Source organism: Arachis hypogaea, chromosome 5 (genome assembly GCF_003086295.3).
Source record: "Arachis hypogaea cultivar Tifrunner chromosome 5, arahy.Tifrunner.gnm2.J5K5, whole genome shotgun sequence".
In the NCBI taxonomy this organism is placed as follows: domain Eukaryota; kingdom Viridiplantae; phylum Streptophyta; class Magnoliopsida; order Fabales; family Fabaceae; genus Arachis; species Arachis hypogaea.
Genome location: NC_092040.1, coordinates 24,740,216 through 24,752,819, shown reverse-complemented (window position 1 = coordinate 24,752,819; position 12,604 = coordinate 24,740,216). Strand labels below are relative to the sequence as shown.

The 12,604-nt window shown below is 35.4% G+C and overlaps 1 protein-coding gene across 1 annotated transcript; it reads right to left on the bottom strand.

Annotated features, from left to right (window-relative positions):
* Nucleotides 1–5,303: 5,303 nt before the first annotated feature.
* On the bottom strand, nt 5,304–12,264 carry LOC112803335 (exocyst complex component EXO84A-like). The gene is made up of 7 exons (XM_025846834.2): nt 12,091–12,264; nt 10,243–10,340; nt 8,628–9,678; nt 7,529–8,035; nt 7,008–7,196; nt 5,722–5,858; nt 5,304–5,619 (listed from the first exon to the last, which is right to left on the bottom strand). The coding sequence occupies exons 1-7, from the start codon at nt 12,262–12,264 to the stop codon at nt 5,493–5,495; spliced, it is 2,283 nt and encodes a 760-aa protein (XP_025702619.1). The 3' UTR covers nt 5,304–5,492.
* Nucleotides 12,265–12,604: the final 340 nt, after the last annotated feature.

Here is a 12,604-nt window from a genome sequence, read left to right as displayed (position 1 = left end):
ACCAGCCTATAAATCTACCGAGACACATCCGAAACGCTATGGGACACGTGCAAATCACGGGATGATCAATATGTCCCTAACGGGAGATATCTCAGGCCACTACTAGCCACTACCAGCCAGTCAGCAGAACATGCTGCAGACATTCCACCTTCTACTAGTCAGCTGCTGCATCAAATACTAGAGAAGTTGGACCGACAAGACCAGAAAACGAAGCTACGAGAGCGCCGCAACCACTTCCGTTTCAAATACCTCAATGAGCTACTCACAGTCAACCACAGACCTTCCGAGGATCCAAGCACTCCGGACTCCACTTCCTTTAACAGCACAGGGAGCCATGACGGCCCTGACTGTGGAGATACTGCCACCAGCCCACCCTTGTTCCTGACAGATGGCACCAAGGATGGTGCAAAGGCTTAAGTGTGGGGAGGACGGTCAGTACCTGACTTCCAGAGGTAATTCTTTCCCCCTAACACCAATTTCTTTTTCTTTAGAACAGGATAGATTGCATAGTAGTAGGTTAATTGCATGCATGTTCTACCTGATTGAAAAGATAATAAGTTTCTTTTAAGACCATATATTTTTTGAAAATTTCACTAATTTAAATCAAAACACTTATGTTAAATTTGTTTGAAGTTGAAATTGGAATAGGATTTTTGAGCTAAAAGAACACACAACCCGTGAGACTTTGAGCCTAAATACATGGTTACACTATTTAACCATAAACATTTTTATTTCTCGTGTGTTTTCTTCTCTATGATTGTAATCTGAATTTTGTTTTATCCTATATGTCTAATGTTAATGTGTTATGTGCATGCATATGATTGAGACCATTGTTTGTTTAGCTCACGTATCCTAAATAAGCCAACCCTTTTAATTACCTTTGTTAACCACTTTGAGCCGTTTTTAATCCCATTTGTTCTATATTTTACCACATTACTAGCCTTAAGCAGAAAAACAATTGAAAATCCCAATTGAATCTTTGGTTAGCTTAAGATAGAATTTGTGTGTTAACTGAGTATGGGAAAATTGTGGGAATAAAGGGTAATAGGAAAATATGTCATGATAAAATAAAGGAAATTTGAGTACCTATTCATGTGAAACCATAAAAGAAAAATTACAAATATATGTGCGTTGATAAGCTAAAAAAAAATAAAAAATAAAAAAAATTCCGTTACTTTAGTGAATAAGGGGACAAAATCACCCCAATGATAAGTCAGAGTTTAATAATCAATGCACATGTGATTAAATTAAAATAAAGGTTGATGCATGAGTATGGAATGTGAAAAGAAGATTTTGGGTAGCTAAGATGAATGTTGAAATTATATAGAATATATGTATGTTAGGTGAGAGCTTAGCTTAATTAAAGATTCAATGTATAAGCTCATTTAGCCATATGTATACCCTCACCTTACCTTAGCCTCATTACAACCATGAAAAGACCTCATGATGTTTGCATTGGCACTTTAAAATTGTTGATTGATTAGGTGAAAAACAAAATTTTTTAAAGCATGATTAGAAAAGGATAGAGTGATTACCCCATATACTAGAGATGATTAGAGTGCACACGCACCAACAGTAAGGGTTTAATGCTTGGTCCTGTATTCCCTGCTTTCACGAGCTATCTTCTTACAAATTTACCTGCCTTTACAATATGATTTGAATTAGTGAAATATGCCCCATGTTTTGTCTTAGAGAACTTATCTATTTTTAATCATATAGACAAACTCATATAGTTGCATTCATATGTATATAGGTTGCATTGCATTGCATGAGTCTTACATGCCCCTATTCATTCATATTTATCTCCTTCAATTTAGCATGAGGACATGCTAATGTTTAAGTGTGGGGAGGTTGATAAACCGCTATTTTATGATTCATATTGTGTTTAATTGTGTGGTTTTATCAAGTCTTCGCCCACTTATTCATATGATTTGCATGTATTTACAATTCCTTCCTAAAAATATTCTATGATTGGAAACTTGCTTCCTAGACACCTCTTAGTTGTATATTTTTATTTTTCTTCGTACCATTCGATGTCATGATCTATGTGTTAAGTGTTTCAGGCTTCATAGGGCAAAGATGGCGTAAGGAATGAAGAGGAAGCGTGCAAAAGTGGAAGGAACACAAGGAATCGAGGAGATGATCAGCGAGAAGTCACGCGGTCGCATGGCTCACGCGACCGCGCGAAATGGAAGAAATCACACTGACGCACTCGCGTGGCTGACGTGACCGCGCAGATTGGAAGCTGTACGAACGACGCGAATGCATAGACGACGCGCACGTGTGGTACGAAAAATGCTGAGTGACGCGAACGCGTGAACGACGTGGCCGCGTGATATGCGCAATCTGCAGAATTACAAAAGTCGCTGGCATAAATTATGGGCCGCATTTTAACCCAGTTTTCGGCCCAGAAACACATATTAGAGCTAGGAAACATGTAGAGACAGAAGACAACAATTCATTCCGCATAATTTCAAGTTTTTAGATCTGATTTTTCTCCTCTCCTAGGTTTCTCTCTTGAACATTCATAAATTAGGATTTGAAGATTTTTTGCTTTAGCTTTTGAGAAGAGTCTACCTCCGGTTCTGGTTATTATAGTTTGTTATTTACTTTTTATTTACTCTTCTATATTCTCAATCTGTCCAGAGTTGACATTGGATTATTTTCATAGTTTATTAATGCAAAACTATTTTTACTTTTAATTAATCTCTTTCATCATTATTCATTATGTCTCTTTTTATTTCCCCTATTGATTTTGTGAAGTCTACAATTATGATGATGGAGTAGTCCCCCAACTTGATTGGGAGTTGATTAAAAGGAGAACCTTGAGTTAGAATACTCAAGAGTTCAATTGTAATTGGTTCATTGTTGGTTGGCTTGTTAGTCACTAAATCTAATCCTTTCTAAGGGAGAGGATTAGGACTTGTGAATAGAAGTTGACTCTTAATTTGACTTTCCTTCATTCGTTGAGGGTTAACTAAATGAAAATAATGACTAATTATTAATTGATCTTGATAAAATTCCAACAAGGATAGAACTTCCAATTAATCTTCTCCCGGTCAAGATTTTATTTAAATCATATAAATTCTCTAATTTAATTTTTTGTTCATCAAATTCAAAACCCCTTTTGAAAACCTCTGATTGATAAAATAGAACATCTTCCTGCAACTCGTTGGGAGACGACCTGGGACTCATACTCCCAGTATTTTATTCCTAAAATTTGTGACAACCCTTTTTCTAAATTGACAAATGGATTTTTGCCGGTTAAGAGCTGTACTCGCAATGCCGTTTCCCTAATTAATTCTTAATCTGTCAATTTTCGCTTACGTCACTAACCAATTGAATTAAGATCGAAAGCTTTCTAGTAAATCAAGAGAAAAGAAATAAGAAGAAGAATGAAAACTATAATTGATCCATAAAATTACAACAGAGCTCCATAACCTAATAAAAGGGGTTTAGTTATTCATAGCTCTAGAAATGGAAAATGACAGAAAGGAATACATGCTTAACTAGAAAATGCAGAAAAGTAAATATACATAGGGTAGTTCTCCAAAGTGCCAAGCTTCTCTATAGTTCAAAACTACTCCTATATATACTACTCTTCTTGATCTTCTAGTGAGTTATTCAAGTCTTGGATGTGGGCCTGAGATCTTGAGTTGAAGCAGTTACAATCTTTAGTGGGCTCAGCTTGCAGAAAAGTGTGAGTTAGGCATAAGCGTTAGTGATGTTAACGTTAAGTGATAATGTAGGTTCGAGAACGTTAGTGGCAATCACCTTTTTCACTAACGTTCCAACCCCAAAATAGTCCACGTTCACTTCAACGTTAGTGGCACTAACGTGACCACTAACGTCGCCTTATGATCCTTCGCAAGCGTTATTGGGAATTGCCATTTCCAATAACGTTGCCTTGTGCCCCTCTTTTCCTACGTTAGAGTTCACGTTAGTATAACTAACGTGACTCTTAACGTGGGCATGCCTATCTTCAAGAGCGTTAGTGACACTTACCTTTGTCACTAACGCTCCAAACGCCCCTCCTCCCCACGTTAGAGTTCACGTTAACTAGGTTAACGTGGCCACTAACGTGGTAGTGAATGCCATCTCCAATGTTAGTGACAAAGGTGAGTGTCACTAACGTTGGCTCATCAATATTAGCTCCACGTTAACTTTCACGTTAGTGGTCTTAACGTGACCACTAACGTGGGCAATGCTAGCTTGATCCAACGTTAGTGACAAAGGTGAGTGTCACTAACATTGGCATTGTCTTCCCTTCCACGTTAGAGTTCACGTTAACTAAGTTAACGTGACTCTTAACGTGGCCAATTGCCAACTTTTAGAGCGTTAGTGGTGTTCACGTTTACCACTAACGCTGGAGCTCTCTTTATCTCCACGTTAACTACCACGTTAATGTAGTTAACGTGGCAATTAATGTGGGCTTATGATGGCTTCACAGGCGTTATTGTCGACCACCTTTCTCATTAACGTTGCAAGCTCGTCCCCATTCCACGTTAATGGTCACGTTAATTAGATTAACGTGGCTACTAACGTAGTTCTTCCTTGCTTCATTTGTCCTGAAATCAAGCAAATAAAGTGCATCAAAACTCTAGCCCAAGTCATGAGATTATGCATCATCAATGTATCATTCAATCCTTGCAAAATCCTCATGAAATCATGTAAAATTCACAATCGTTGCTTGAATCAAGATGTAAGTGTATTTTCATCCAAAACTTGCCTTATTCACTAAGAAAATGCATGAAACTACCCTAAAACAATAAAGAAAAGATCAGTAAAATTGGCCTAAATGCCTTGACATCACTAAACTTTAAAAATATTTGTGTAAAAGAAGATTGGTGATAGTTCTCTATTGGAGAAGAACCTGGTGTTTTAGAAGAACTCTCCTATTGAGAAGGAATTTTCTCTTATTGAGAATCGATGGGACATGAAAAGGTTAAAGTTAAAGTTTGAATTAGGATCAAGAAAGGAAAAAGGGAATTGTTTTTTTTTTTTTTTTTGGGTTTTGGGATCAACCCAACAAGAATTGATAGGAGCTGGCTGAATCCCGTTGGTTATCTAGCGGAGTTGAATAAATAATGTGTATGAATTCTTCCATTTAAACATGGTCGCAAAGCAACTAAACATAGCAAACAAGATTAATATTTGACTTAATCACATCAAAAATAAAATAAAAAATGTTTGACTTAATCAACTCCTAACTTAGAATTCTTACAAACGTAAAGATTTGATTAGAAGGAAATATAAAATTCTTTTACACAGGCAAGAATACAGCTAAACTCTAATGCGTCCATCCCAACTCAAATTGAAAAGAAACACATTCGTTGAAAATCTGTGAGTAACCATAGCCAGTTGATAGATAATACTACTCTTCAATTTCTTCTTTTATTCTATCTACAATATATGCCAGGATTGATTAGTGTATGAAATGATGTTACTTCCATGTGAATGAAGCAGCTGACAATAAAACGAATTATCCCTGGTTAGTTGTAACCGCCGGCGGCAAAGGGGCTACCGACATCATCGTCTATATCAAAGGCAGCTTTCCCAGTTAACGTCTTTACGGCAATCTGAGCAACTTCAACAAACCACTCATCCTCTGGCAATATACTGCCATGACCAAAGTTCAATTAGTATGAAGCAGTAGATTGTGGGCAATTTGATCATAAATATATTTCCACCATTAATGTTCTTGATGCTAAGTAGATGTACCTGTTGGGATCAAGTCCTGTAGCAGCAACAGCTTCAATTGCCTTACTGATGATGTCTTTGATAGATTGGTGCAGATGACGAGATAAATATCGACCTTGGGATGCAAATATCATCACAAATTGCATATCCAAATAAAGCTGCACATGAAATAATGGGTTCTAAGTGTTAATTTTATTCATTCAAAAGATTAGTCTCAATTAACTTTTCAAATAAGTAGCTGTTTGGTTTGGAATTCTGTTTAAAAATCTACAATATATTAATGAGTTTAATAGAGTAAATGATGAAAATCTTCTTTTAAAGATCACTCATTTTTTAAATTAGTCTCCGAAAAAAAAAATTTTTAAATTTATCATTCAAAAATTTTAAGTTAGTCACATTAATCCTTTTATTACTTTCGTTGCTGACAGCATTAAAATTTGCTGATGTAGCACATTAAATAATACTATATTGACCACAGCACATATACGCTACTCTTAATTAACTGCTTACATGATATATTTATGTAATTAGATCAAATTAACCTTAAATTGTGGAGACTTTGAGATATTGAAATTTCTTAATTTGATATTAATTTAATCTAATTTCATAAACTTATCATGTTAGTAGTCAATTAGAAATATTAAGTGTATACTATAATATCACTTAACGTGTTATATTAGCAAACTCTGATGTTATAAACAACGAAAATGATGAAAAGATTAATATAAACAACTTAAATTTTCTTAAGGATGAATTTGTTTAAATCATATAATCTTTTAGAGACGAATTTGACTATTTATTTGACTTAAATATTTGGCCATCAAAATACAACAATTTCTCATATAAATATACAAATATATTATTTTATCTCAATAGTCAATCACGCTCACATAAGTATATCGTGTTTTGTACTATATCTATGTTATATCACATTCAAAATACATTATGGCTCGCTTTGAATATATCTAAATGGTTTCACAAAATTACATTGAATACCATCACTATTTGTCATTATTATACTGTTATTTAGTATTTACATTCCATTTAGCAAACACTTACTACTTTCTAAATGAAGCATGTTACAACCACTCATGTCGACCGAGTTGGAAAGTCTCACCCACTCACATGAGTGTGTATGGCCCATTCTAAGTATTTATAGAATATACTATACATTATTTTTATAGGCTCCTAATGGCTTCTTCTAATACTTTAGCATCCTTTTTTATAGAGCATCAACAGAGCTTTAGTTCAGATTATATAAGACGGGAGTCACTCACAAGAAGAAAAAGACTGTTCAAAGTGAGTACCTGTTGAAGGCCAAGAGGACCCAAAGGCGTTGGGCCTGTCTCTACCTCTCCCCAGAAGGTTTGGTCATCAGCAAGAAAAAGGATCACAGACTCTGCAAGTCTCATCAACAAAAGGGTTGCATACCTGTCTTTTCCCACAAACATATCTGTTGCAATTGTTGCCACTCTTGTAAGCTTTGCAAAGAGCTCCTGAACCATAGTACACGATATACTAAACCCTATTAGAATTAAGAGATACTACAGTGCATGTATCAATGCATTATGAATGTTTCAGAGCGGGAGTAAAGGTTCATGAAGGTCTCTGAAACTGTAAATATGCTTGTCTTTTAGTCAACCATTGATCAACCATCATTGTTTGTCAATGTGGCGTGACATGTAACATTGACCAACGTTGTAGTTCAAAAGCACCTGGTATGCCGACGTTTCACTTGAAGCGACATCAGTAAAAATGTGACAATTAACTAATACTTAAAATTTGAAGGATAAAATAGTATTTAAAATGGTAAAGCACATTGTAGTACCTGAAAAATTGTAGAAGGAAACCATTCAGGTTGTTGGCCTTGTCCGTCTAAACTCAAATACATCATTGCATTGAGGCGTGTTTCCCCTTCCTCATTAAAGATGAGCTCAAGAGCATGCTGCCTGCAGAAACTGTCTCTGAGGCGATCAACTTCCCGCTGGAGTCTCTTCTTCAATTCGCGCTGTTCAGGAAGCCTTTGTTGCTTGTCTGATCCTTTTCTATGAGACTCATCACCTTTGCTGCTGTGTGAAAGCTTCACAACGGCACGAGGGATTAATTCATCTGCTAGCAATATTGCATTGGCTAGCACTGCTATCTGTTGTGCTTCAGTCTCCGCAATCTTTACAATTTTATGAACTGATGTACCTTCCAGGTTCTCAGTTTCTACCGAACCTGGTAATGCATTTATCAGCAGATTGATGTAGGAGTTAAACACCCGTAGAAGGCCTTCATATGCAAGACCATCTAACTGTAAGATTTCAAGAGGTTCTACATCTTCAAAAAGTTCCTACACAAACAATCAAACCAAAGAGTTATTCATTTTGAGCCAAAGGACATGAAAAATACTCACTTTGAGCTTCTTGTTCCTCACTTTCTCGTTGACAAAAGTTATTTTGTCAAGGCTACTTGGCAATGCTTTTCTTTCTTACAGAAGCTATCAGATGCCAACAGTTGTCAAACCAAGCCTGGATAACATTTATATTAAGATGAAAAATATGAGTACAAGTTCATTTTAGTCTTTTGAGATTGTATGTGTGAGGTCTACCAAAAACTATTGTATGCATGAATTCTTTTGGTTCTTAAAATTCAACTTTTAGTCATTGTGTCATCTCATTTTTCACTTATTTGTCATATTAATTAACATGAGAGCATCCAGCATCACTACAGATGTAGAATCAATTAAAAAAAATCAAATTAGTCCACCAAAACAATAACTAAGTTGCACATATCTTTTATCAGTTTAGTGTGACATATCAATAAAATAGGATAGTACAAAAATATAAATGGAATAAAAGAACTTAACTCACGTCTTGAAAGTTGAAAGACTAAAATAAAGTTAAAAGACTAAAATGCGCCTTGTTCCGAAATAGAATAATCACCTGAACCAATGAGTTGAATTTGTGAGCACTACTTGAAAGTTTTGGCTGGGATGACGAAACAGAAGAAGCAGGAGCGAGGCCTGAATTCCTGCTGGTTGGTGCATAAACAAGTGACCATTCCTCTCCAAGAGCAATTGCAGCAGTGGTTTGTTCAATTCTTTTCAAATTATTGTTCAATGCTTGCTCAACTAATGGCCTAAAGTGTTTGAGCAAGACAGGGGAAAGGGCCAATCCATTAGCCTCCAACAGTTGACAGTGGCTCATGCAAACATGAACACTTTCAACTGCAACTCTGAGGCTTCCTGTAGCAGCAGCCGAGGCAAGGATGCGCTTCTTTAGGAGAAGAGCACAATTCTCAACCTGCCCTACGGCCCAAGTAACCAGCTCCGAACTATATGCAGGCTCTTGTTTGCCAAACACTGTCAAAGAATCTGTTGCCGCTCGTGAAATGATAGAAAAGACAAGCTGTGAAAGGCTAGTTGTGTATTGACCAGCCGCTTTAACCCTTCCATCATTGGTGGACTCAAAACCATTCATTTTACGCTGCAACTTTTCTTTGTGTGCATTTAGTAGTAATGTGTGAGCACGAGGACCGTCTCCTAGCTTTTTCAAAGCCCAAGCTGTGAAACGAATTTCTGAGTTTCGAGTGGATGACTGGCCCATAGTCTCTGCTAGCTGATCAGCTAACTTTTTCTTCTTATCAGCAAGGGCATCTTCCAATGCCTGGAACAAAACTGGACTCAGAAGTTTCTCTCTAGTAATTTCTTCTGCCATTTTTTTGCCTTCTTCCAACTTAGCCATCGCTTCGTCCACTCTTTTCTCTGCTAATAGAACCTCCAGCGTTTCTAGAAACTCTATCAGCCATTTCTCTGTCTTGGATAGATCCGTTTTTTGACTTAGTATCTCTTCCATGTCCGAGTTTTCTTTTCTAGCAACCAAGGTACTAAGCTGACAACCTTCTGCTATAGCATGAACTGATGCGGCCTGCGTCACCAGAAGATTTCTCATGGAAACTAGCTCTCCCTCAAGATCCGAAATCTCTTTGGATGTACTGCATATAAAGATTTTCACACATAGTTTTCAACATAGCAATCATAATCATGCTTGCTCATAGTGCATGCCTTTAAGTTGGAATTACAACAATCATCATAGTGATAGTCCCTTATTCAAATGTTTAAAAGTGCAATGCCGGCTGAGAGGGATATAGTTTGATACTTGATGATATCCATATGGTTTGATACTAGATTTGATTATATTAAGGATTCTTTCTTTAGTTGTCTAATTATCCCCGTATTTTCATTCTCAAGGCAACTCACTGCTTGACAGTGTGCACTAAATAGTTTTAATTAAATTAGTCCAAATACTCTAAATAAGTTTTAAGTTAACAATTTCTTAATATCTGTTGCTTCTTTTTTTTTTTTTTTTGTCAAAAGTGACCTATGTAAATGCACAATGGTAGTCACCAAACATGCTTTACAAATTTAATCACATGCCTTCTCCTAACAACTTGGAAACATAGCAGCGGCAACAAAGGTTCCTGAGCTAAGATATGCAATTAGCACTAACAAATTCCCTTAAACCATACTGAGGGGTGTGTGTGTTCTCGCATGCTCACCGAATGAAGGCTGAGTAGTTAGCAAGAACACTTTTCCGCATTTCTTCAGCAGAAGCCTTCTTCAGGTCAACAAGATAAACACACAAATGCCTTATCTCCTGTAAACAGAGAAAAAAAGCTGATTGAATAGGATAGACTAAAGTAATAATATTATTCCATTACCATGTGACTTTATGTGCCAAGAATTAATGGTGTTAGCACTTGGCAAACTGCATAAGAATCACTTAAGTGCATTGAAATTATAATTACAACGACACTTTCAAGGCATGCAAAACTAATATCTAGGAGTTCTACACCAAAATCTATAACAGCATGAATCCTATTAGCATGTTTGGTTTCAGTTGGAAATCTTCAAAGTATTATTGGAAATTGCTCAAAAGCACTTTTGCTGAAACCATGGTTCTGTAATTCCAAATGAAAACTAAAAACGTTGCAAGGCTAGAACCTGCAACAAATGCTATTTGGTTGGAAGCTTTTCCTTCTGGATTTTCTAAATAGTAGAAACAAGAAGCTACTAGATCACTTAGCATCATTACAGCATTTATTAGCAGAATAAATACATTATTCATGAAGAGGCATAAAGAAAAATGATAAATATCTGTAACTTATTTTATTAAAATAATAATGTGGTCTATGTAATTAATAAAAATAATTCTAATTATAATGAGATAAATATAATAAGTGTTATTCAATAAAAGAAATAGAATTAGTGAGAGTTTTAAATAATAAAATAAAGGATATTCCTCCTCCTCTCTTCAGAATAGAAAAGTAGAGGTTACATTTTTCAAAAGAAATACGTGATAAGAGAAGAAAAATGTCTCTGCTCAACAACATTTATTCTCTGTGCCATCAATAAAAAAGTGAGAAGGTAAAAGAAAAAGAGGAGAAAAACACCTAGAAACAGAAACTTATTAGGAGATTGCAAAATAGTTCAATAATTTAAAGCGCAGTGTGTCCATAACTCGCAAGTTACAAGTCCCCGGATAAGAACTAGGCTCTAACATCAAAGAATAACCACAAGCCAATAACAACATCTCAAAACTCACTAACATGAATCTGGTATATTTTTTAATTATATTCTTATCATATGATAATCATAAATTTTAAGATTTTATATCCGCGTTAGATATAGTTTATGAATTTATTGTAGAAACAAAAACTAACAATATATACCAGTTTTTATGTACACAAGAGTGGTACATATAACTCAGGCATAAAATAAAATATAAGTATCCTACTATATTGGCACATACTCACAGACATTTGCAGAGCATCTAGACACAATTTCAGTTCTACACTAACAAAGGCTGTCATTTTATTTGCACGTTTAATTTGGTGCTTACTTTAAACATCTCTTAATTCCTTTGTTTTACACTATAAATTATGCACAATGATTAAAGAAATGATTAGGTGTTCTAGACATGTTTCAAAAAATAAATAGTAAATGAATCCTGTATAATACTCTCTTCTCCAATTCACTATTAAATTTATAATCAGTCACTTTTATGCATCCCAAGTTCTTAACAAGAAAAGATAACAGTTGATCAACAGGCCAAACTTTTAACATTCCATCAACTGTTACACACGCATCACTCATGCACACGAACACGTGCACACATGAATAATATAATTTGCACCTAGATAGAGTGTCTGCAAACACATGTTAACAGAAAGAAAATATGTGCACATGAATCATTATAATAAAATGAACAACCGCATTTTTGGTATACAACGTTGGTCTTCTTCAAAATTATCAACACTTTGAAAACTGGTAGTATAAAATGAATAAACCTAACTGGATTACTATTGGAATAAATTAATTAAGGTTGGCATGATGATGCATGGTACCTTTTCATTCATGGCGCGGGATTTGGTTTGGATGAAGGCATTGGGATCAAAGGAGGAACTCTTGAAAACCCTGAGCTTATCGCTGAGAGTGAGATTGGGATTGACCTCAAGCTCCGTCGAGTCTCCGATGCTCGACAGTGACCCTCTCGGAGTCACAAACGCCATCTGATCCATTGACATTTTCTATGATTCTTCCTACCTCCTTCACAACACTTGCGTTGCGTTGATACGAATCACACAACACTGAGATATATAGCTATATAAATTGGAAGATCTGCAGAACATGCAGAGAACAAAATCACGTCGAAGAATAATCAGTTGAATTAGTTTAAAGTGCTTGTTTGGTGTAGTTGATAGAAAAAAGACTTTTTTTATTTTTTTAATATATTTAGTAATTTTTTAAATTTTAATAGTAAAAATAAAAATATTTAAAAAATTAAAAAATATTTTTTAAAATGTTATCATTTATATTTAAATTTTTTCTTTAAAAGAAATACTTTTTACATAATAAATA